Source organism: Ornithodoros turicata, chromosome 3 (genome assembly GCF_037126465.1).
Source record: "Ornithodoros turicata isolate Travis chromosome 3, ASM3712646v1, whole genome shotgun sequence".
NCBI classification, from domain to species: domain Eukaryota; kingdom Metazoa; phylum Arthropoda; class Arachnida; order Ixodida; family Argasidae; genus Ornithodoros; species Ornithodoros turicata.
This window is the reverse complement of record NC_088203.1, coordinates 85,765,018-85,791,053: the sequence shown is the minus strand read 5'-3', so window position 1 is coordinate 85,791,053 and position 26,036 is coordinate 85,765,018. Positions and strand designations below refer to the sequence as shown.

At 43.3% G+C, this 26,036-nt stretch overlaps 2 protein-coding genes across 3 annotated transcripts in view; one reads left to right on the top strand and one right to left on the bottom strand.

The window, feature by feature from the left end:
• LOC135388751 (endophilin-A-like) overlaps positions 1 to 16,114 on the top strand; it is a 32,643-nt gene extending 16,529 nt beyond the window's left edge. Inside the window, exons 2-13 of one of the 2 annotated variants that reach the window (XM_064618517.1) lie at positions 838 to 930; positions 3,482 to 3,550; positions 3,676 to 3,748; positions 3,987 to 4,121; positions 4,234 to 4,367; positions 4,991 to 5,057; positions 5,122 to 5,222; positions 6,650 to 6,753; positions 7,419 to 7,552; positions 10,388 to 10,498; positions 12,716 to 12,955; positions 14,546 to 16,114. In XM_064618517.1, the coding sequence (XP_064474587.1) occupies positions 886 to 930; positions 3,482 to 3,550; positions 3,676 to 3,748; positions 3,987 to 4,121; positions 4,234 to 4,367; positions 4,991 to 5,057; positions 5,122 to 5,222; positions 6,650 to 6,753; positions 7,419 to 7,552; positions 10,388 to 10,498; positions 12,716 to 12,948 (1,206 nt within the window). In that variant the 5' untranslated portion in view covers positions 838 to 885 and the 3' untranslated portion in view covers positions 12,949 to 12,955; positions 14,546 to 16,114. Of the gene's footprint in view, positions 1 to 837; positions 931 to 3,481; positions 3,551 to 3,675; positions 3,749 to 3,986; positions 4,122 to 4,233; positions 4,368 to 4,990; positions 5,058 to 5,118; positions 5,223 to 6,649; positions 6,754 to 7,418; positions 7,553 to 10,387; positions 10,499 to 12,715; positions 12,956 to 14,545 lie in introns of both variants that reach the window. The other variant, XM_064618516.1, reaches the window with a different exon arrangement.
• A 2,982-nt stretch (positions 16,115 to 19,096) lies between these two features.
• Positions 19,097 to 25,821, bottom strand: LOC135388750 (DET1 homolog). The gene is made up of 4 exons (XM_064618515.1): positions 24,578 to 25,821; positions 21,689 to 22,197; positions 20,690 to 20,881; positions 19,097 to 19,432 (listed from the first exon to the last, which is right to left on the bottom strand). Exons 1-4 carry the CDS (start codon positions 25,415 to 25,417, stop codon positions 19,243 to 19,245), a joined length of 1,731 nt encoding a protein of 576 aa, XP_064474585.1. The 5' UTR covers positions 25,418 to 25,821; the 3' UTR covers positions 19,097 to 19,242.
• Between the last annotated feature and the right edge of the window lie 215 nt (positions 25,822 to 26,036).

The window sequence follows — 26,036 nt, the reverse complement described above, 5'->3', positions numbered from 1 at the left end:
TCGTTCTGCTTAACTTGGTCGTCTGTAAAGTAAACCTCTAGGACCTTGTTCGTGTGCGTTCTGATTGTCGTCCGTAGTCATGGTTTTGGAGCGAGAGGTCAATATGGTTATGGACGTAATGCTGCGTACATAATGCTTACGTAATATCTTCGGAAGCGGAGGTGACGTTATATGTATTGATCAGTGCCAACGCCTCCCAAAGAAGGTCCGCTTGATGTCCGATTTCTCTTATTCGTTACGTGGATTTGTAAAGTCGCAATGTCGTCTGCTACAAACGTGGAAAGCTGTGGTTACTTGTGGCTCTCCATGGGGCTGATGGCGGCTCGCTAAAGCATTGTTGTAATTCGCGGACTCTTATTTGGGCCGTGGCTGCCGTGGCACGTTACATCGAATAGGTCTAATGTAATCAAGACAGCGTTGGCAACATTGAGGGAGAGAATGTATGAGAGATAGAGGAAGGTAGAGAGCAAGGAGGAGGATATGTATCTTGCGAACTGCTAGCTCTCGCCGGTCCGTCACTGTAAAGGGTGCTTTCTCTGCTAAGCTTTGGTGTCTTGTGGAGGAAATGCCACTTTACAAGTCTCGATGGTGTCGGAGTTGGCCATTTTATGAGATGAGAAAGAAAGAACAAATGTGGTAAAGCGAAGTGGGACAGTCAATTTGCGAATGATTAACCTGATTTTGTTTTGATATTTGAAGCCGAAAGATTTTTTTTTATTCGAAGCCGCCACCCTGGTGACTATAAACTGTTGATACGCATTATTGCACACGTAAAAGTATGAATCAACCTTTGGGGTCACTTGATTCTTATTTCTTGTTGTTTCTTTTGGCTTGCAGCATAGCATGCCTACCGATCTTTAGCTGGGAGGAAGGCGATTGACAGCCATGGCATTTGCTGGACTCAAGAAGCAGATCAATAAGGCCAATCAGGTACGTGCTGTTTTTACCAGTATATTGTTCTATAATTGTAAGATATACCCACACTGTCTGTATTAGTGAATGTCGTGTTCTGTTGGGATTTATGTGCATGTATCATGCCTTTATTTGGTAGAGCGTACACGGTACATTACCAACCTCCGAAGACCTCTTTTGAGGTTTGCAAAATTCGACAAGAGCAGCAGGACATGAACCTTGTGCAATCATAACTAGTTCAAGCTGCTCGCTGACATTAGAGTTAATGCAAGGAACTGTTACCTTGGCATCCACAGCTGGCAAAAGAAAAAAAAAAAGGAAAGCGATATATATAGTTTTTTTTAGAGCACCTGCTGTTGGTGCTTCTCCTGATGTTTTAGACATCTGTGATATACCATCTTCACTACCATGTCGTACATGTTTGTGATATTGCCCACCTCATGTAAACATCCCAGAGAATGAGAAATATGCAAGAAAGAATGTGGAAAGCGTGAAGAAGTGATTCTAGCCTCATACTTCAACTCTGTCACTCAGGAGAAGTATCATTTCGTGCAGCTTAAAGGGATGGTTCACTCTCCTAGCATCAATACCTGGATTTCTTTTTCTTTTGTTTCCACTGGTATTGCATTCCCTAATTTACTGACTCCCTACTTTACCTTTCACCGACATTATTATCGGTGTTATAAATCATCGAAATCTACAAGGAAGTTCCCGCGCGGAGTGACGTACGTGCGACGTCATTTCGACGACACAAGGGCGTTCGCTCGTGCCGCGGAATACGCTATGCAAGTAGGTCATTCGTCTGCGCAGCTCACCAGTTACCCTCTCTCCCCTGTTGCCCATGGATTGGCCACATTGGTCCCTCTCGCAAATAAGGGGTTAATATTTCAAGATGGGGCGCACGTGATTTGGTTTCTCCAAGCTTTAACTTTCCCCTGCCGTTACCCTTTTCCCGTGTCTTGCTGCAGAGAATACATACGGAGGAGGTGTGTGACAGGGCACCCATATGGGATCGCCCTGACGAACTGTCACAGAAACGTCGTGTGAGCTGATGAGTCTCTCCTGCTTGCTCCTCCGCGCGGGGGCAGGCCCGCTGCCGGCTCTCAGAACAGACTACGCGCAACTCTGGGAATACATCGATTGCCATCGAACAGGCTCGCAGAAGGGCTGTTCGTAGTCAGAGGATCCTGCAGGCCATGTTTATTTCAATTGTGCTAGGGAGCAAACTTTCCTTTTAATTTGTTGGGATTTTGAGTTATAGCACGGGCACAACAGGGTTTTCTGTCTCATCTGGACTTCCTTTGCTCACATCTGAAGGGTTCCTGTCATATGGAAAGGTTGACTACAGATACACAGTATGGTAGAACATCTATACAGGGTGTTTGCTCTAACGTGTCCAGAAACTATATTTAAAGCGAGCGATAAAACAAGTGGTACTTTTCTGCTACTTGAGTAAGAAACAGGTACTGCTTCACTAGTAGCACCTGTTTCTTACTCAAGTAGGTGAAAAGTAGTGCTCGTTTCTCTTTTATCACTTGCTTTAAATAAAATTTCTGGACAGAGCAAACACCCTGTATAGTCAGTGTCTGACTCTTTCGGGTTAAAAGCCTCTCCGGGATTTGGGGCTGAGTGAGTGCTAATGTTGAATGTGCAATTCAGGGTGAAATCAGGTGGTATTGATACACTCAGGCGGTATCATTTTTTTTTCTTTTTTTTTTTCTGTCTAGCAAGTAGCTCGCAGTTACGGTGCATATATTGATCTAACATGCATAGTACTTCGGGATTTATAGTGACATGCACCACACGTTATAACATCAAATGGCTTCGAATGGTTTATTGTTACACTACAATAATATTTACATCTGACATGCGTGCAGATTGCTGGAATATAGTGTACGTGATATGTGATTGGAATTTGAGGATAAATCGGGTTTAACCCGAACTGGTCCTAAACTGATTTGGGAGGGAATAATCGGGAGGAATCGAATTTAACCCAAGAAAGTCAGGCCCTATATACAGGGCTCTCACGTGTCCAGAAATTATATTTAAAGCGAGCAATAAAAGAAAAGCAAGTAGTACTTTTCTGCTACTTGAGTAAGAAACAGGTACTGCTTCACTACCCCAACAACACCGAACGTCCTTTGGATGTACGAAGAATGTCCTAACGGATTCGTACGTCCTATGGATATCTGAGGGACATCCGTCAGACGTACGAACTCATTAGGACATCATTCGTACATCCAGAGGATATCCGGTGTTGTTGGGGTAGTAGCACCTGTTTCTTAGTCAAGTAGGTGAAAAGTAGCGCTCGTTTCTCTTTTATTGCTCGCTTTAAATACAATTTCTGGACACCTTAGAGCAAACACCCTGTACAGTGAACCTGCACATAAGTGAAGACATGGATGTAGTGAAGTAAACCTGCGGTCTGCGGTAAACCTGCATCTTCACTGCAAAGAGGTTCTACCGTACTCGTCACCATGGCCTTGAGAAGTGCTGTACTACATTCTGCAGTGACTAATGTATGAATGGGATGAGTTTAAATGATGGCCTTTTACTTCCTTCCTCACAGTATGTCAGTGAAAAGATCGGAGGTGCCGAAGGCACCAAGTTTACAGACGACTACATGGAGATGGAAAGGGTCAGTATACTGCCCATTACTGCAGTTCATTACAAGGGCACAACGTCCACATAATCTTTATAAAGCACTTTTATTAATGTTCCCGTTCACTTTTAACTGTATGTTCTTCCTACCTTGTTTTTCAGAAAATTGACTTGACAAATGAGCTCGTCGAGGAGCTTATAGTAAAAACTAAAGAGTACTTGCAACCAAATCCAGGTGAGTGTCCATGCTGATAACAGAGCACAAATGCAATCCATCTGGTGAATAAGCCTCATGATCAGAAAGGCACAAATATGTGCAAGCAGCAAATAGCTGAATTACGTGAAGTTAGATCAGGCTGACTTGAACGGACTGTTGTTTTCTGTGAGCATTTGATGCCCATGTTCAACCTTTCTCGTGTTTGAGTTTCTCATCTGCCCTGACTCTTCTTTCAACCATCTCACAATTACAATAGCATCCAGAGCAAAGCTGATGGTAAGCAGCAAACTCCGAGGACCGGGAAAGACACATGCTTATCCTCAGCCAGAAGGAGTGCTAGGAGAGACGATGATCAAGTACGGAACAGATCTCGGCGAAGAGAGCCACTTTGGTAAGGAGTACTACACTAGACTCGCCTTCCTGTGGTACCCGGTACCCTTTAGGAACTGCTTTTTTACCACATCATGCCAGCTCCTCAGCATGATAAATACGTATCTTTTAAGGTCAGAGCCTCATTGAGTCAGGCGAGTCACTGAAGCAGTTGGCAGACATCAAGTATGCACTTGAGGACAACGTCAAGCAGAACTTTCTAGAGCCACTCACACAACTCCAGACCAAGGACCTCAAGGATGTCCTGGTGAGTCTGCACAAAAGAGGACTTTGTAACTGCATGCCTTGCCCTGGAATTTTCCAATGGGTGCATAAAAAAAGAAAGTTTCATCTTGACCTCAATGCTTCTGAAGAGTTGACACTTGCCATACACTAAAATTCCCTCACAACAAAATATCCAGGTACCAATGTGATATTTTAGATCACAACAGTCCTTCATACTGAGACCCATCTTGTTAAGTGGCAAGTTGCTGCTCTCATAAATAATGAGATAGAGTCTGAAATTTCCTGGTAGGACCCAGCAACATTGACCAAAAGGGGTGCGTACTCCCGCACCTGAATTATCAATTAACAAGTAGCACCAGAGCCGTTCTGAGGGGGTACGAGAAGGGCCGCCGCCCCGGGGGCCTTCCGCAGAGGGGGCGCCAAACACCAGATCCCGAATAAAGCAAGCCCCAAAGGATTTTTAAAGCTCTGAAAGAGAAACTTTTTCGGGGGTAGTGTTGTAACATTTTTTAGACTCTAGCCCTGGAAGCGGGGGAGTTTCACGCTTGTCCTGCCCCTGGTGGACATTCAGCTCTGAATAGCACTAGACTTTTACGCCTGGGTTTGCGGATGGCATGGGCTTGTCTCACCTGCGCTGATTTACAGCACCACAGGAAGAAGTTGCAAGGCCGGCGCCTTGATTATGACTGTAAGAAGAGGAAGCAAATGAAAGGTGATAAGCTTTTCAAGTAATGGCTTGCTACTCCATTTTAACGGGCGTCTGCACTGAAAAGCAGGAGGTCATGTCACGGAGGATGAGATCAAGCTTGCCGAAGACAAGTTTGAGGAGTCCTTCAACCTAGCGTCTCTGGGCATGTTTAATCTACTGGAAAATGATGTAAGTAGCCCATCTTACCCGTCGGTAAATCGGCAAAGTCCGCCGCCTTATGTCAAATTACAAATTTCCCCAATGGAGGTTTTCCTGACTTGAAGTTTTCAATAAGTGTTTACTGATTAACTGACAGATGGGTTTACACAAAACGAGAAAAGAAAAGCACGAAAACTCCGTATAGTCATTTTGCAGCAAACTCTGGGATGTTATGGTATGATTGGACCCTTGAGTTTTTTGGTTACTTTTTCTTTCTTTTTTTTTTTGTCAGGTTTGGGTTTTAGGTCAGGGATTGTAACACACGGTAAAGTTGTGTGAAACCATGACTGAATTTGCACCTTGACGAGTTCCTTTTTCAGGGATTTCTGGGATTTACCAGAATTAACGATGATGCAATTGGGGGTTACAAAGGGAGCAAAGAGAGCACAAAGGGAGCATTGTGTGTTGTCTATCTCTTGCTTTGTCTGTGTCTCCTTGGCTCCACATGTTCTCAAAAACGTAGTTACAAAGGGGTTTTATTGGCTATAACCCTAGAGCACAAGGCTCTACTGTAGTATGTATCCCTTTGTGTCACACGTTTTCAAATTAAAGTAGTAGCTACCTCTCTTTAGTTAGACATGTCACATTCTAATTTATATTCTATTTGTAAATCAGACGGGGTCATAGGCACCTGTGTTCATTTGACCCATTTTGAAAATGCATATCTGTGTCTTTGACGGAGGCAGAATAACAACGTGACTGGAAGTTGACATGAAGTAGAAACAGATTATCTGATTTTTTAAGTCTTGCGCTCACAAGTCTGCAGGGTGGATCTATGGATAGACAGCGATTTCGTCGTTCTCTTCCTGCCACTGCAGTACACGCTGCCAGCCGACGACTGACACTGGCCACAAAAATAAATCCAATTTCCCTATTTTTGGAGTTTTGAGCTTCCTGGGCATTTTGTCATAATAGTTCCAGAGAGATAGGACACTCATTACCACTTTTGCACTTTGAGACCAAATCTGGGAAAGAGGTTTGAGCTTCCTCGAATCAAATTCTTGAAGCAAAAGGATCTGTTGGTTCTTTTTTTTTTTACATAAGACACCTTGCTGGGCCCGCTGATACGATGTCATATCGATAAAAGCACTAAAAATGGACAAATGGGAATGGGATACCACGCACACGAAGTGCCCTTTCAACATGCAACGAAGGAGCAGGCTTTCCCACGAAGGTATAAAGAGGCATGTTAGCTTGGTTGATAAAGCTTTGTTGAAAGTAAGTTGTGTGTGTGTGCGTGTACTGTCCCTTTCCTGTTCGTTTATTTTTAGAGCTTTCATCAGTATGGTTCTCTCTGTCTCTCTCTTTGTGTATCTGTGTGTGAAGCAGGGTCCTTGCAGTTTGGGCACACTACTGCTTTTTGTACCCCATTCCTGTGACACGCCTTTATCCCTCAGGTGGAGCAGATCTCTCAGTTGGCAGCGCTTACTGAGGCATTCTGCGAGTACCATCAGCAGTGCGCTCAAGTCTTACAGAGTCTGACGGAGCGTCTGCTCGAACAGTAAGTGGCATGTGTAACACGCCTAATTGTCACGCTGAAGGCCGAATTCATGAACAAGCCTCGACTCGACGCGCTCCGCCTCGTCTCCAACGAGTGGAGGAAAGTGCTGCTCCTCCACTCGAAGAGTACATGCGTTTCATGAACCCGTTTCTGGGATTCCTCTGCCAAGGCGCTCCTCTAGAAACCATCCTCGAATAGAGCTGTACTCTCGTCCCCAGCCGTCTTTCGGGACACCTCGGAAATGTTGATTCCTGTGCCTAAAACACACATATGGCACGAAAAATGAAGCGGTGCCGTATACCATATGAGGAACTCGTGGTCATCAAAAAGCTCGAAGGCAGTTTGATGGCCCCTTATTGAACATCGTCGCACAGTGGCAGTGCCGTCGGCACCCAGTGAAAGGCCACCGTGGCGCAAAACGCTCGATGAACGCAGCGAACAACCTGTCTTCTGCCATGACACCAGCCAAACTCGAGTTGAGGAGCGCCCTCAAGGTAGTGCCGATGCTACCTCGAGATTTTCGAGGAATGATTTGAGAAATTTGTGATAAGTCAAGGTCGATCTATGAAGTGCAAAACCACCCTGGAGGAGCAGCTCGAGTCGAGTTCCGAGTCGAGGCTCGTTCATGAATTCGCCTGTGAGCCGCAATGTGCCCATTCCTGCAGGAAGTCTGAAGCTGCGGGACGCACAAGAGCCCCATACGAGCCCAAGAAGCTGTCGGAGCTCAACATCCCCGTCATGCACGATGACATTTCACCCATGGTCGAGTCAGGTGGGGACACTTTCAACGGCGTAGCCGGTAAGCCTGGTGGTGGGATAATGTCTGTCTGTTTGGAGAACCCTCGAGGAGAAATTGCTTACTTCTCCCCTCGTTTTTTTGCAAGAAATTATTAGTGCTTCTGAGGCATGGCAGTATTTGCGTAGAACAGTAAACTGTGTGCAGAGCACTAGTAGAACAGTGTATAGAGCAAGGATGCAGGCTAACTCGTCAAATTCGCAACATTGATAGACAGAGAAAAAAGATGGCAAAAAAAGAAGGCGAGCTGGAGGCAAAGAAACCGGAACTGAAAACCGCTAAAAACCCGTATTTTTCCCTTAACCGCAACTGAACCGAAATTAATTTGAGCGGTTACCAGTTCGAGAAACGGTTCAGACGTAATGTGCGTTGTGAGTGATCGGAAGTACTATTTACATAGCGTATTGAGCCGCGTTGCCAAACAAATACGAAACCAAAACTGAAGAAAGGAAAACTACAACCCAAGCGCGCTATGTATTTCCTCCTCGCAGCTATTGCGTTCATTCAGTTGTGTTAGGTCTTCCTTTTGGCTCTTGTAGGCTTCCTTCTGTCATCACCACCAATACCACCAACACCTTGTACGCAAATTTTATCGTCCAGTAATCCCAAGTTTTCATTTTGGGCTGTGAAAATCATGGCCAGCCCCTGAGCAAGTTGTAACAGGGTGTGTGCGATGAGTAAACACAGACAGTATACTCCCGTTACGTTGCACCTGAAATGCGGATCTGTAACACAGGGTTGAGGTGAACCACTGCTGTGCTGGCAACAACAACAAAATTATATTTGTGTTAAATGAGAATCGTAAGGATGTGCTTGCTTTTAACTCATGGCAGCCTGCTCAAAATTCACTTTCCTGAACCGGTTCGAGTCGCTTTAAACTGGTTCGAACCAATATTTTGCGCTGCTGCGGAGCTGAACCCGAACCGAACCAATATGCCTGAACCTGAACCAGAACCAAATCGAAAAAAGTAACGGTTCCGATCCCTGCGGTAGTATGAAGGTGAAGAACATCCCTAACCATTGTAGCCAGATTCTGGGTGCTGTTGCACATCCTTTCCTGTAGAACCTCTTTATAGTGAAGTTGGTGGGAGCAATAGAAAAACTTCATTTTATCAGTATCTTCACTATATTAGTAGTTCATGTCTGGGGTCTCAACATACGGCACTGCAGGTTCGCTTCACTACGTCTATATCTTCACTATAGGCAGGTTCACTATATAGAGGTTCTACTGCAGTGGATATTTTTTATAAGTAGTCAGTTTGAAAACTTGTGTTTAATGAAAAACTTTACATGGAGGACACGCTTAGTTGAGCTGCTTTTCTCGCAACTTTTTTTAACCACCTTTTAATCTATCAGTGAAATAAAATTATAAATGTAATTTCAATGAGGCAGTAAACAAGTTAAAGAAGGAAGATGTGAAGCATACAGCTTTATTTACGGTATGTTTAAGTGTTTAGCTTTAGCTTAGATGAATCCCAAGCCTCAGCTGCACCTACTTGAAACACCTGAAGCACATATGGTGCACAAAGGTTCGTAGTTCGGTGATAAGACCTTGTTAACAAACCAGTACTCTGAAGAGAATAATGCATTTCATTCTGCTTATTCTTTAGAGCTATTAGAATACACAAATGCACATGCTTTATAATGCCACACGTATAAAGTGTCAAGTACAGGGCCAGTTGCATCTTCCAGGATCAGAACCCAGCCTAACATAACATACCTCCTTCATAACATCACAACCTTTTCATTACTAACTAACGTCTCCAGCTTACGGGGAAAATTCAATATTGCCAGTGTTTACAGTGAGGCAGCCTAACCTCGGAATTTTCCCCGACATCACTGGCAGAACATCAGAACTGATAGATGTGCAACTGTCAAAGACGAACTGATAAGAAATTTTCATAGATGCTGTATTCTGGTCTGTTTACTCTGTGATCGCTGTAATAAGAACATACACGTAGTAAGATTTTAGAAAATGCTGTTCCAAAGCCATGACAGACGCTGCCTACTCCAGTCATTTCTATTTTGCATATTAACGGGAGAGGAGACGAAATGCATAGGAGTGCACCTGCTGTTATGCAGCCTATGGTTCCAGGTACAACGTCGAACCAGTTTAGAGTATTTCTAGCCTTTAACGATATCTGGAAATTGGTCACTGCTTTGTTAAACTTCATTTCGACGCCAGCAAGAAGGCAACAGTGATACTTGATAAACCATTGGACACAGTTTTTGTTTTACTTTCATGTAGTTGCGCTCAACCTCACCTTTGAACTATCCACTAGCAGGTGGCCGTAAGACAATCTAGTACTTGAGTGATATCTGTAATAATAAAAGAGGAAGAGAGAGTGAAAGAGAAGGGAAACAAGGAAACACCAGTTAAAATTGTGTCGCACAGCTTCTGTTAGTGTGTTGTTTCTTTTTTGCTGCTTCAGTTCCAATTGGCAATGCATTTCATATTATGAATTATAATATAATAATTGAACCTGTAATTATAATCCAACCTCTGTGTGCCCCTCCCTGCTATCTGCCAGAGGGGGCCCCCGTGCGTTCCACCCTGGTCCCGCTGGCAGTCTTATCAGAAATTTTAATCTACGTCCACGGGATCAATCCTTGGATAGACATTTATCTGATTTTCAACAGTTTAGCTCTCTCTAAGAGAAAATTCACCTCCTCTGTGTATGGGAAACATCGAGATGTAAGTAGAGGCTCTAGCATGTAAGTGTTCCATGTGCTAACACTCCTGTCTATACCCCCGATGTCCTTTCTGTTTCCTCTCCACCACCACTGGGCTAACCCTACTTAGCAATGAGTGGTAGGCAAGCATTGTTTCTCTCTCAGCGTCCCCCTCCCGGTCCCCAATGGGATCTCCCGTGAACCCTCGGCCCGCCAATAATCTCTTCCTGGGCAGCTTTCAACACGGCGGACCCTCGCCATCCAGATCTCCAAATGGTATCTGTTTCACTCCCTTTGGCTGCATTGCTTGCTCTCTTTGCCTTAACTGTGCTTCCTCGTAGTACTCCATGCTTGCTTTCAGCCAGATGCTTTCGGGTGGGGTTGTCCTGGGGGCAGTACTATTTGCTTGTGGACAGTACTATGTGGTTCTTAATTATTTGTCATATGAAATATGTATTTATTCATTGAGTTTATAAATGGGTTTTCCCCAATAGAGTCATACTGGTAATGTTCATACTGGGTTAAGTTCTTTATGTGAAGTTTTCATGAGGATTTTCAACATTTGCAATTATTCATAAAAATTTTTGTCACGCAGTGGTATGACAACAGCAGCACTAAACATCACAGCATATTCCATGCACACACATATATGCAGTATGGTTTCTCATTTGCAGCGCTTATAATTTTTTAGAGATTACGAAACGCAGCCAAGATGAGCGCAAATCCAAATTTCAGTGAAGTTTGAATTGGCCTATAACATCATGGCCTATACAACAACAACAACATTAGCCCATAGCTTCTTTTTTTCATCAATGTTCACCCTACCTTGTAATGTCTTAGAAAATATAATCGGCGAAAACGAGGAACCCTAAATATATTCTACTGTGTGCGCTATCACTAGGGTTCAAACGTTTCTCAATCGCTAATCTGATAAGCAGAATTGCAGTCTTGCACCTTTTCTGATAAAGCAGATTTATCCAAGAAAACATACCTGCCCCTGCCCAAGTATCTTTTCCTTTTTTGTAATACAAGGGTTCAAGTTACAGATGTCTGCATTTAATTCTACTTATGCAGATTTGAGTATGTCGTTGTCTTGTGCACTGTATCCGCTGCATCCATATTGCCCATGCTGTCTGCATGACACAGGCTGTGAACACTTTGTTGGTTTCCATTTGTCTACATTTCACAGTTATTCATTAGGCTCCAGTTCATCGTTTCAAGTTATTACTTATTTATAGAACAATGATAATGAGCTCTGTTAAATCCCCTTCAATTTTCTGAATTGGAAGCTCCAGAGTCTCAGGTCCCGAGCTTCTATGTACAGCATGAAATTTTTCTTATGCAAGCTGCATTAATTAGTAGTGTCCTATTGGTATTGTTATGTCATTTCATGCTTTGTTTTATTCTTCTCAATTGGGTTATTTGCTAACGAAAGTGCCAACCAGTTGACAAACATTGTAATATTTTGATAAACTAAACAGTTCTGATGAAAGAACAAATAACCGAGGGACATGGGACGTGCAGACAAACAGGAAAAAGTTTTCAGACACATTAATGGTTTAATAACAGGTGTCCCGTGTCTCTCGTGGTTATTCGTTCTTTCATCATTATGCACCAGTTAGTCTGCCCCTTCTCCCTTTTATCAAACAATTCTGATCTTGCAACAGCGCTTTTCAAAGCAAACACCAAGGAATGCATGGCTTATTATGGTCGGCTTATGTTGTCCGTGGCTGTGCTACAGTGTTGCAAGGTTTTGAGTCCTAGAAGACCGTGAAACATCATTGAGTTCAGTTGAATGATGGCAGTCGAAGAAAAGGCACCAGCAGTGGGGTTTGAACCCACAACCTCTGATTGCCATCCTCTAATTTTCTTCGAGTGACATCATTCAATTGAAGCATGCAACTGGGAATTGTGAGACTTGTGTTGTATTGTGAGATGGGGGGGAAATGAGGCAAGCATGAAGGTATCAAGAGGGTGCTCTCACAGTGTTTGTCCTTCTGTTTAATTGCCTCATCCACTACAACGTTACTTGAGTTTAAGCTGCAGTACCCTTAATAGAACCAGTAGAACCATTGCACAGAATTTGATAAGTAATCGGACTCATCAATGTGGGTGTGTCCCTCTGCTACACTTAAATGCGCTACCATTCATACAGGTTTCGTTTCCTTGTTGAGTTACTTCTCTCTTTTAATACACAAGTCCAGCATTTAGCTTGACACGTCTGAGGTCACTTTATATACCTGATTACACCTATACTTACATCTTCATATAAGGAACACTGAAACTCAAATATCTTCACTTACTTGAGGAAGTGAATAACTATTGAAAGGAAAGCAAAAATAAAGGGTTGATTCTCAAATACAGAAGTAAGAACATCTGTCATGAGCCAAGCCGTGTAGTGTCGGTTCTATGGTTCCAGCTGCATGTACGTGTGTATGATAAGGAGGTGGTGCACAGGTTCACTTGGTTGAAGTGGTATTATAACATCAACAGCTTCACCCTTGCCATCCCCGGTGCGCTCGCCATCAACACGGGGTCCCCGGGGTCCATGCTGCCGAGCCTTGTACGACTTTGAACCAGAAAATCCTGGGGAGCTGGGCTTTCACGAGGGTGACCTGGTGCAACTGGTGCGTCGAGTTGATGACAACTGGTTCGAAGGGTCGGTGGAAGGACGTACGGGACTCTTTCCCGTCAACTACGTCGAGGTTGTGGTACCTCTGCCATAATGACCAGGTGAGAAGTCCTGGGAAGGGAAGTTAGTTTGCGTTGTCAGGCACAGGTAGAGATCAGGTGGTGCATACTTTGCAGACACTCGTTTTTTCTGTCTGTCTGTCTGTCTGTCTGTCTCTCTCTCTCTCTCTCTCTAACTGTGTGTGTGTGTGAGTGAGTGAGTGTGTGTGAGTGAGTGAGTGTGTGTGTGAGTGAGTGAGTGTGTGTGAGTGAGTGTGTGTGAGTGAGTGTGTGTGAGTGAGTGAGTGAGTGTGTGTGAGTGAGTGAGTGAGAGAGAGAAGGTGCAAATCGGCAGTGACAGTAGAGAAACTTGCCGCATGTCCCTCAAGTGTCTGGTATTATCCATTTGCATGGATATGAAGGACACACTACACAAGAACCTTGCATGTGCCTTGCAAAATCTTGGGAGTTTGTGATGGACCTACATTGTAAACATCTGGAGATTGTGCAGTTTGTTCAGAGAGGAAATTACATGCCAACAAGCATGACAACAGGGAACAATGCAGCCATATAGCGAGTACATAAGAAGATAACTTCTCCTACAAATGCTTATTATCGTCTTCTATTTTCATTCTATTTTTCTTTCTTCTATTTTTTTTCTTTGTTTTTCTATGTTTAGTTTAGGAATCCTACTTTTGAAGTGAAGCCACTGTTACGATGATGGTTTTTTTAAATTTGACCCCTGACCACGAGCTACTAGATTATAACGACCATGTCATAGGCACCCATTCCCAGCGCCGCGTTTGGATGCTAGTGGTGGCGCTATTCATCGATCCAGTTATTGCTTCCTCAATTTCTACAATACTTTGTACTTCAGCTTACCTCAGTATTTTTGTACAAGCGGTGAATGTCCCCCGGAAGATGCTTCTTTCTAAAGTTGATTATCATCATCATCGTTCTAGGCACCTTCATAGGAGCGGTTGGTGTCGTCTGCTACGGTAGTTGTATGTCCGCTTCTGCACGTTCAAAATTCAAATTTCCGTTGTCCAATCATGATGTAGTAGATCTCGCGGGCCGGTGAGCAGCGCCCCTAGCGGATCGTGCGGACCGGCTCCTCATAGGGGTTGCCGATTATGACATGGTCATTATAATGTAGTAGGTTGTGCCCCTGACATTGACAGATAAAACTGAAAGCAGAACCACAGTGTCACATGATTCCCCTGCTCTCCTTCTGTCGTGCCACTGTTGATCATAGTGCTGGACAAATGCTTAAGGAACACGGAGAGTGTCAAATAAATAACTTTGAAGTTCATGTCACTATCATCCCATGGATGTCATCGTCAAGGGTCCCAGGGGTTTCAACTGATCCGACCCTGCGAATGGGTGCACGTGCCCGCTTCCATCCGTTGCCACAGTGTCACCGAGGTGGCGAACAAAAGCGATCCAGTGTTCCATAAAAGTCTGTCCAGCACTATACAGTGGTCTGTTCCAAATCTGTTCAAACCCCCTGACATAGTATTATTGTCTTCTTGCTCTATGTTATGAAAGTGATCTTGCAGGATCATTTTTCAGAATGATTGAGATACAACCGTTCCAAGGAGGGATCATCATCTCCCATCATCTTGCACTGCCCTCATTTTTTACTTCTTACAGGTGGGCAACCGCAGCGGCTGTTTTCAACCGCCTCTCCCAGCTTTAAGTTGAAGACCGTCACATCCTCAGTTGGCACATAGTCATGGAATTGCCCTGAGTTTTCCCTCAGCCGGGGCAGAACAGTCCTTGGTAGCTCAAGAGTCCTTTGTGTGGAACACTTTGAATGTACATATTTTCCATAAGTTAAGAAATGATTGCACAGTCTCAAATGCTGCAGATACTTTTGGGTGGTTCGTCCTGTTTTCCATCCTTTTTTTGTCATCATTACCATTTTCATCATTCAGAATGGAGAAAGCAATTGCAGTTTATTTATGCAGGTGTATCGCACAGCTAGCTGCGCAGGATAATGAAATGGAGAACTAGTCTGGAATGTTGAAGATGTAATGTGTCTTAAATTATTGTTGACTGTGGTACGGTGAGGTGGCACCGACATATTTACCGTGGCAGTGGATGCGCGTGCCGTCGGGTTTTCGTAAAATAAAAAGTAGGATATTACTGTCAGTATTTCCTGGTGCCATGGCAAGTGTAGCATAGTGCATGTGGCTGTTACTAAGTGTGGTTGTGAAACTCTCAGCTAAGGCAATGGTGCTACTATTAAGAGTTGCGCATTACTGATACAATCTGTTCGGCATTGCGACAATGCCAACATTCCAAAAAGAGAAATATAAATATATATAAAGGCATCATAGTCTAGGAACGCTTCAATCGCCTTAAAGGTCCCTGTGACAGGTGTCGAACCCTATTGCAAGTGTCACCTATAGGAAGGCACGTTGTACTTATACAGAGGAATGCTAGGAATTCGAGCTGCTGTTGAACAGACGTGTGATACAACAGACTTCCTGCCTGCCCATCTTCAGCACCTTGTGTGCCCCTCCAAATAAACTTGCCGACGAGTGGCTTGCCTTTTAGGTGCCCGCTAGAACTATTGAACTGTGCTACGAAAGTATTTCGGCTGCTTGATGAACCATAGATACGGTAGTCTTCTTCAAGACTATGCAATAAATTCTAAAGAAAGAAGAACAAACAGTGTAATAGCACTAAAAGAAATGAGTTCAGCACAGTATGTCTGCAGCCCAGATGATGTAAACAAAGGGGGTTGGCAATAAGTGTGCTTTACTTGCGGCAATAAGCGACAAATCGTACACGTATATCCTCGTACCTATAGTTACGTTTCCACCGTCCTATGCTTCGAGAGATCTATTTCCGGTGTTTTCTCTGTAGTGGATGGCGTACTCTTTAACTTCGAGCAATAGAATAATGAGCATACTCAGTTTCAACGTGACAGCATCTCCTTTTTTCTCGTGTTTTTGTCGTAATTGCCTCGAGAAATATCTGTCGCCGCATTACTGTAACTTCATGTTTAACGAAGACCACAGATCAATAAAATTGACAGTGTTACACAGAGATGCTCTTTAAAATGACCTGCAGATACTGTGACTCAGCCTTTCTGTGTGTGCATCCTCCTGTGTGTCCACATACTTTTTCTGCTCTCAGTATTTTTCAATTTCGGATGCCTGTGAGGTTCTATTTCATATCAAGCGTGTAATAAAATGTTTCTCTCATCAACGATGAACTGCATTAGGGATTCCTTATTTGCGTTGTTAATGTTTCGCTTTAGCTTGTGTGTTTGTCTACCATATACTCACGTGAGATATGTGATGATCAATAAGTTTAAAAGTTGAGGAAGGTGAAATACTGTACTGTATGAATAGAAAGGTAGAAAATCAGGTGAGGAAACGTTAATCGAAATGTCTCAGGATGACAGTCGCCGATATTTTGAACAGAGACTGTTGTTGTTCTGGGCACCATCCTCATCATTGGCATGGTATTTAGAGGGTTAGGGAGGACGTGTTCAAGGGATCATGGATGTGATAGGTCAACAGCATCAGCAGCATGGGGGGAAAAAAACTATGCTTCTATGGCTGAGGTGAAAAACTTGCATCATTAAGGCACTTAGTTGGGGTGTGGAAGTGGGGCTGGTGAATGAATGCAAAGAGTGCATGGTTGTAAAAGCTTGTTGGTTCTTCTCATCTACACATGTTGTTGGCCTATAATACCCATGATATCGTTTACATACAATGACGACGACGGTGCCCAGAAAAATGACAGTCTCTGTCCAAAATCTCAGTGGGTTGCATCCTGAGGCTCTTCCCATACTGTAGTAGGGCCCTGTGTTTTTTCGGGTTTTATTTATTTTTATTTTCTTTAATAGGAGGGTAGAAATTGGTGAGCTGCAGTGCTACTGTTTTCAACGTCATGCAGTGCCATATGGGTGACCAAATTTGTACCTTGGCAAGTTTTTTTTTTTTACTTTTCAGGATTTTGGGGGCCTTACCCAAAGTGATTATGATGCAAATTTTGGGCTAAAAATGGGTGGCTCTGGGTCGGGCCCCAAAACACAATGTCCCATGGAGAAGTTGCTAGTTTCATGGTCTTTATAATTGGCAGAATAGTTTGAGGAATATTTCGCAGGACCTGAATTTTGTGGCACATCTTCTCTGTAGTTGGACAATGAAGAACAAAATTTCAGAATGCGTGGAGTCGACGTTGAACTGTTCAGTATGCTGTGGTATGTGCTAGATGTGTTCTAAAATACTACAATTAGTAAGAGTGCTGTAATAACTAATAAGTTACAGTGAGCGGTTCAGTTAGACTTTGTTGCAAATCCCAATGAGGGCACTTTTCTGTCATCATTGCTAATTCTAATATTTCCATGATTTTTATTCCAATATTTTGCAGCATTTTACTATAATGGAAAAATTATGACCACAAAAGTTGCAAAAATTAGGTCATCAAGAAAATTCCTAATTTAACTGTACAACGAAATGGCTTTCTCTACTGGCACACACATGGCTTTGAAGTAAATGGTGCACCATCTAGTCGAAACAAATTACGTACTTACTGCATTTATGCTAAAACAAGGAAGAATAGGCAGAAGGTAGGTGAGATAGTGATGTCAAACTGATGCTTTACTGACATGACATAGTTTACAACAATGGGCTCATCTCTCACTCCTGAGATAAATGTCAAAATCATTGCATGGAGTATGCATTTTTAAGTCAGTTGGAAATTGGATTCTGCAATCTGTGTTCAGAACGGTCATGATGGGCAGAGTTCAGCACTGCTCGTTTCTTTCTATGGAGGCGCAGTACTTGCTTGATTATGTGTCGAGTAGCATTGAGTTTCGGCCATGCTTTTGACTGTTCACCTTTGCCCTTCGGAGAACACAATCCCAAAGCACGAACCCTGTGGCCCCCTTCCCTTCCTGAGGCCGCCATTGGGTGTAGGCAATGCCACCTACATACAGAAGGCCTGCTTATTGCCTCCTCTCCCTCCTTCGCTACGTCAGAATTCGTCTGCTACTGTGATTTGCCGTTCTGCGAGTTCGAGAACTCAGAAATTATTGCACCTAGTACCTAGGAACCTGTACACCTGAATCTGTAGACGAAACGTGCAACACGCTTTCCAGAAAATCAGTCATGAGAAAGATACGTTTAGTACGCGGGAACATTCCATTACTGCTCGCAGACGACGGTGGTTCATCTCCATGGCTACGACCACTGAGAGCTTGTTCGTGATTGGCTGCCGCCGTTAAATACACGATCCTGATTGGCCGACTATTATTTGTTACGTCACGTCGACGAGTAAGCAGGCTGTCGAGGTGGTGTTGGTGTAGGTCAGCCTAAGCAGTCATGTCTGAAATGAATCTGCCAACATAAGAACACTACCAAAGCCTGTCTGATGCACACAAAACATGTGGCTATTTGCTGGCACATTGGGCATGCATGTATATCCAGAGTTCGAGGTAACTCGTTACTGTAACTAAGTTCTTTTGTTTTGGTAACTAGTAACTTAACTCGGTACGTTTGCGCCGTGGCCATCTTTCAGAGGAACTCGCTCCTTTTTCGGGTAACTTTGCCAAAGTAACTTAAGCTAAGTTCCAAGTTACTTTTAATTCGCTTTTCACTCATGTCCACATATTTTCTTGCTTTCTCTCTGGTTCTTTCATGGCATTTTATGACATAAAACGTGATATTCAATCAATGACAGTATATTCTATTCAGGCAGTAAGAACTGCTGCCATTGAAATGAAGCTGAACCATTGTGCGCCCACAGGGAGTAAGATGCAAAGCGTTAGAATTGTTGGACATAAACGAAAACGATCTAAGCATGTTGCACTCCTCCGCAGACCACTCAAGGTCTAACTCAACTGCTCATGCGCACTACACTTGTGTAGTGCTATTTTGTGTTCGAAGTAGTAAATTCGAAGAAGTAACTTGGAAGTAACTCGTTCTTTTTTTAAGTAACTCCGTAACTGCGAGTTACATTTCTGGCTGAAGAACTTTGTTATTAACTTAGTTACATTTTTCACACGGTAGCTTAACTCGTAACGAGTTCTTTTTTACGGGTAACTTCTCGATCTATGTGTATGTCCATGTTTCTTTTATGGTGTGTGCAGTGTGTGTACATCAATACATGCTCAATACTCAATGGATGCTCTGTACAGGCATCCACTGTGAGTGTGTGAAAAACTTGTGAACCCAGGAAAAGTGGAACAATATAATCCTTAAGTTTATTTAATGGGTTCATTGGAATTGCAGAAAAAGTTTGTTCTGGCAAATATCTCAATTGTATCAAAACTTGTAACAGCGATTTCTTTGCATGCGGATAATCCAACTCTATTTCGGCCCCACCTGTCAGGAGCCGGACTTGTAAAGATGAAAGTTAACGACATATTCAGCATTGGTGCGTTGGACGCTAATGGCGAAGGGATCGTACGGATGAAACGTAAATGCGACAAGCCTTCTTGCTGCAGGAGGAGGATTGCGTCCCTGCACACCGGCATAGATCTTGAATCTTAACAGGCCCGAGTCCCTGGCATAGAATCTGGAAGTACAATGATTAGGTTACTGCAGTAAGGTGGGTAAAAGCTTACAGATGAGTCAAGATCAGAAAGTTAATCCTTAAATAAATGAACAACAACAGAACCCAATCATTTAATAACATAATGGCATACATAGTACAGAGTTTGCATTTCATCAGATGAAAACTGACTGTTACAACATCAGGTTTATCAGGTATGAGCTTCGGCTTATTTCTAGAGCTGTGCAAATATTCACAATTTCGAACGTGAAACGAACATCTGATGATATACGAATGCTATTCACAACCTATTTTCAGGATTCGAAATTTTCGAATATTTTTCGAATAGTACTGAAGCGAAGTATCGTTATCGCCATTCTGCAAGTGAACTTCGCCTCATTACATAGAAGAGTTAGGTGAAGCCCACCTCACGTTACTGCCATTGTTTTTTTGGTGTGCAACTCCATTCTGCAACTCGGCTTCACCTCATTACTCTCGAGCGTTAGGTGAAGCCCGCTTTACACTGTTTACAATATTCTGTCTACAAATTTTGTGAGCTCATGGTCAACACTATACTCTAGTAAATGTACTACCGACTTTGAGAGTTATGTTCAGTAACAGACGGAAATATGTGCAGCTTCTTAAAAAAAGGATGGGAAATTCACAATGTAAACACAGAAATGAGGAGATGCACACAAAGCAGGCTGCATGTATCATGTTGACTAGCTCACAATGCAATTAATCCCAAATGCAGTCTACCATACACAACACAGAGGTACCCTTCTCTCACGATATGTTACGCTGGTTGAAAAGGCTCACATGTTTGGAGCAGAACACCGTCGAATGAGCACACCACCAAAAATATTTCAACATGAGGTCAGTATCCGAAATTATTCTAAGTGGGCCTTTTCTGATTATTCGAATTCGATTTGCCATCTGAAGAAATCATTCGGATTTGATTCGCAGTGTAACTGAAATATTCGTAAACTATTCGCAATGGAAGTTTTGCTATTCATGCAGCTCTACTTATTTCTTTCTGTATATCGGGTACGTACCTGGTGTTGTAACAGTAACTTTCCACCCGATGAAGTGCAGACGACTCTGCACGACAGCTCGTTATTAAAACCCTTATCGGTGCTCCGTTCTTGTTTATTTATTTCAAATAAAATGACTACAGAAACAAAGCCAGAAGCTGCACCGTAAAATTTGTGCAGCTACTCTGGAGCGCCATTCCATACCTGCCCCGAACAGGTAGGTATACATGGTACAGTTTGCAATTACCTGATGGGATAGTCCCCGCACGCCTTAGGGCGCTCCAATACTGACACCCACTTGTCGTCGTAGCTGAACAGGGACAGGTCAAGGTAAGGACTGTTGCTGTATGATTGAGAGCTGATGGGCAGCTGTGCAAGAAGTCGTTTGACCGCTTCCGTCTGACCCCCGTAGCGCGCGTTCACGATTGTCTGTTTGAACCTGATATTGACATAGAAATACTCAGCATAGATATAACAATAGATATAACAAGGACACTTGTATATTTAGGTTTTACTTTCCTGGATGTGACAAGTCGTTTCCTGCGAATCAAGTCATGTCTAATCATCCTTGTAGCACCACACTGTTAGTCGTAGGTTTCCCTAGGTTAGGTTTCAAGAATGGAAATATGGTAGTCGTCGAAAAAGTGAGACAGCAGTGAGAATCGTACCCGAACCTCATGATTACTGGTCAAGTGTGCTAACTGATTACGAGCGCTTGATCAGCGCATTAGCGTGACTGTCACACTTGGCCGGTAATCGATAAGTGCACGTTCGATTAACGTTGCGGTCAGGCTTTTTAGAGGACTGCCATATTTTGATCTTTCATGTTCCTAGGCACCTCAAGGCTTGTGTTGTGTTTGGTAGTTTGTATGTTCTAGCCTCAGAATAGTTATTGCCATTAGTTCCAAGGTAGGATGAGGTAGGGTGCTTATGAGAGTTTGTGCCTAAGGGTATTGTGGGTGATGTCAAGGGCACATGGGTTGAGCAATGTTGACAAGTTTTACATCCACAGGAAGTACATGTGTGAGAGGGAGGTATGTGCAGCACGTAGGCACCCCCCCCCCCCCCCTTTTGTTTTTTTCTAGCAGGATGTTTTCTAACTTGATAGTGAAAGTTACCGTAATTACACGCTTCCATGCATTGAACCATGCTCCCACCTCAAGTTGAAGACCTGCATACTGTCCATGTACACTGTTTTACTATCTACGCTACGAAGCAACAAAGTGCGCTTAAAGCAAAGCTTTACCTTTGCTGAACAAGTCTTGCATGAACGTTGTTCGATGGGGAACATGTAAGCTCCGAATGCAGCGCAGCATTGCGTAGCAGGTCGCTGAAGTCCTCGAAGAGCGCCAGGAGCTCCTCCGAGGTGTTCTCGTAGACTGCTAACACCTGGGTACTTTGAATGTTGTAGACGACAAAAAAGGAAGGCTGAGAATTGGGATCGGAGAGTCTGAAGAGAACGACGTCCTCGCTGGCATATTTCAGAAGAAGGTGGTTCTCATCCAGAAGCTGCATCTTCCACAACCGTAGGTCACAGAGTTGGTCAAAGTGCTGATAAAAACGGCGTTGCGCTGTGGGATCACCCTCGGCTCGTCTGTACAAGTAAACGAGCAAACGATGCTTGAGGGAGTTTATGGTGGGTTCACGGTAAGGTTGGGAGGAACCCAGCATGGCAGATGACACGAGCAACTCGTCGTCCTCGTAGCAGAAACGTCCCACCGTACGAACGTTGACAAATGTGCCTTCTCGAGTTACCTGGAACATAGACATTTGGGTCCGCAATATAAATGCAAGTCGCACAACACACATTTCAAGCACTCATTCAACTGAGGGCAGCACATGAAAACACATACACACACACACAAAAAAAAAAAAACATGGACCATACAGGGTGTCCCAGCTAACTGTGAACATATCTTTTAAAAATATATATAACACCTTTCCCAAGATGAAATCAATTGCACTATAGCATATGCTGAAGGGCACTACCTAGGAGGGCATTACCAAAGTCTAAAGGCAATGTCTTAATTAACTTTCATTAATTAACGTTTTAATTATAAAAGCTACAAAGTTGTCCCAAAGAGAACATCTGTTCCTTTCGGTCCCCTGATATCGTAGCCGTTTTCAGAACAAAAATCCGTTCGATAGATCGCCCGAAAAAAATTCGTGAAGGAAGGCCATTTTTTTCTTTATTTTGTTCATTGCGCTTCTTAGAAGACGCGTCTTTCATCACCCCCAATGTGAGAGGGAGAAAGACCACGCTATTGCCTCTCGCGTCCTGGAAAAAGATTAAAAGGAAACAGAAAATGCAACCCAGTTCCGATAGAGTCACCCGATACATTTGTTTTTGTTTAGTTTCCGCAAGTGAAAGCTCATGTTCGACGCATGAGGCGGCACTGTACTCCTTTCCCCTCTCACGTTGGGGATGAAGGAAATACGCGTCTGCGAAGATGCGCAATGAACAAAATAAAGAAAAAATGGCGTTCCTTCACTAATTTTTTGCGGGCGATCTATCGAACGGATTTTTGTTCTGAAAACGGCTACGATATCAGGTGACCGAAAGGAACAGATGTTCTCATTGGGACAACATCGTAGATTTTATAATTAAAAAGTTAATTAAGACATTGCCTTTGAACTTCGCTAATGCCCTCCTAGGGAGTGCCCTTCAGCATATGCTGTAGTATTGCAATTGATTTCATCTTGGAAAAAGTGTTATATATATTTTAAAAAATATGTTCACAGCTAGATGGGACACCCTGTATATTTGCCATGACACTTGCTAAAAAAATTGTTCTGCTTCCACCACCCTAACTTCCTGTCTTTTTACTGTCTTCCCCATGTGATGCTGATGATCACAAGTGATTTCGTTTCCGTCACATTCGTTTGAAAAGCCCTCCACGCTTACTGTCAACATCACGAACCATTCATTGAGCCGTTTCCAAAGTTATTCGCGTGTGTTTAATTTCGCGATTTTTTGTTGTTCTGTGACAACTTAGCTGACAGAGTGTATCTGTTCCATCCTATGCCTCTTTATTAGTGAGTGCAAATTTTCGCGATTCTTTAGTGATCACAAATTTCACGAAAATTAATGGATTGCAAATAAAAATGTGTTTACAGTACCTTATCTCTTGTATAACACCACAATGCATTAATTACATATGTTTGAAGTATGTAAGTATATAGTAATAAGTATAGATAATTATTTCAACCATATGTATGATGCTCCAAAGGAGGAACAACATCTCCTGCAGCATGTGGCTTCTCAAGGGAACTGCTTCAAAACGACATAGTTCCAGAGTTCAAGGTAACTCATTACAAGTAGCTCGTTACTGTAACTAAGTTCCTTTTTTGGTAACTTGTAACTTAGCTCAGTACTTTTGCACCGTGGTAACTTTCAGAGGAACTCGTTTCTTTTTTCAGGTAACTTTGCCAAAGTAACTTAAGCTAAGTTCCAAGTTACTTTTAATTCGCTTTTCCCTCACGTCCGCATATTTTCGTGCCTTCTCTCCGGGTCTTTCATGGCATCTTGTGCCATAAAACGTGATATTCAATCAATGACAATATTCTATTCAGGAAGTAAGAACAAGAAAACGCTGCCATTGAAATGAAGCTGTACCATTGTGCGCTCACAGGGAGTAAGATGCCAAGCGTTCGAATAGTTGGACATAAATGAAAACAATCTAATCGTATTGCACTCCTCCGCAGGCAACTCAAAGTCTAACTCAACTGCTCACGCGTGCTGCACCTGTGCAGTGCTATTTGGTGTCCGATGTAACTCAGAAGTAACTGGTTCCTTTTTTAAAGTAACTCCGTAACTGCAAGTTCCATTTCAGGCAGAAGAACTTCGTTATTAACTCAGTTACATTTTTCAAACAGTAACTTAACTCGTAACAAGTTCTTTTTGACGGGTAACTTCTCGATCTATGCATAGTTCAGATGCTAAGGAATTTTTTAGCACCAGTCTGGTTATATTTTAGACGTACGTCATACATATGCTTGCTGGGTATGTTTTTGTGGTTTTCCTATGTGATGTTTGTGTGCTATTCCCTGTAACACATGCCATGAATGCCACATGGGAACCTGGGAAGTACAATACGAGGCCTGAGTCGAATATGAGTCGAACTGTGTTTTGTACCTTGAAAATGTGAACTGTTTGATGTTGCACAGAAAGTACAGCCAGCGTGTCCCTGTATAGGTAGAGACCCTGATTGTGCGAGAGAAAGATCTTGTCTGTCTTGAAGGTACGCTTGTCCCTCAGCATGCCCGTTGTCATGTCGACCAGGTGCAACGTGTAGTCCTCGAGCGGTGACCGCGGGTTAGGGGAAACACTTTCATTGTTTCTGTGCATGTCCCAAAACAGAGGGTGCGGATCATCGGGCACATACATGGCGGATCCAACAATTACGTGCTTCCCGTCATCTGCAAACAAACTGCACTCGCGGTTCAACTGTTCTCCCCCATTTCCCGCAACGTTAACGATGTGCTTTAGCCGCAGGAACTCCCCGAAAATGACACTGCGAACATGCGCTGCGTTGCACACAGTATGTTGGTCTCCCGGCAGGTTTCGTATCAGGTGAGCTGCAGCGCTCGGTCCACAATATTGATAGATTTCAATCGAAGTTTGATCGGAAGAAAAGGCCACGAAATGACGCCCGTCAGGCGAGAATTTCCTGAGGAAGCAGGGCGGCTTCTCAACGTTGACGACAGTGAAGTTGGGACAAATGTTTTGATGCAGTCGACGTGACACGTGAAAAGGGGAGACATTCTGACGAGCTGCGTATGTTTCACGATGCATCAAACGTAACACAATGTTCTGGACTGGTATCCGCGACGTGCGGTAGTCATCCTCGGGAGGTGCGGATGAGTTGCGCGAGCGGTGCTGAGAGGCGTTGATCGAGAAGGGTTTCCACGAAGTACTGCCGTCCTGAGAACAGCGATGCCGGTTTACAACGAACAATTTTTCAGGCGTGGGCATGATTCAGAAGGCGATTGCCTGTCGGCTATCGCGCACACTTCATGATTATTCTTGGCAACATTAGTGATACGACGTTAACTACACAAATAATTAGGATATCAGGGGTCCAGACTCGATCGTGAGAAAGAATGTCACACACGGCTTGATAAGCAAACATATTACGAGTGTCCGTGCAAAACACAAATGATAAACACACGATAAAGCTTGAACTTGAAGTGCTTGAAGCTTGTTTGTTACTGACGTTTACCGACACTAGCGACATCACCCGCGATCATGCTTGCGAACACTTTGCCTTCACTGGAGCAAACGCAAACTGACCGAACATGAAATGTCAATTCCCATATGGAGCAATGTCTTTCTCTTATGATGTGTGGTGCCGGTGATCTTTGTTTACAGATGGGGCTAGTGGCGTTGCAAACGTTGACGCTGACTATATACACACCTATCTAAAGTTATGTGAGACAAAGGCCGTAAAGTGTCCATCCTCTTATAATAAAAGTGACATATATTTTATGTGTACACTTCCTAAACGGAGGATTATATCGTCTGTATCGATATACGTGAGATTCAGAAACACAAAAAACTTATTTTTGAGGTATTTCTTGCGCTGCGTAGGAAT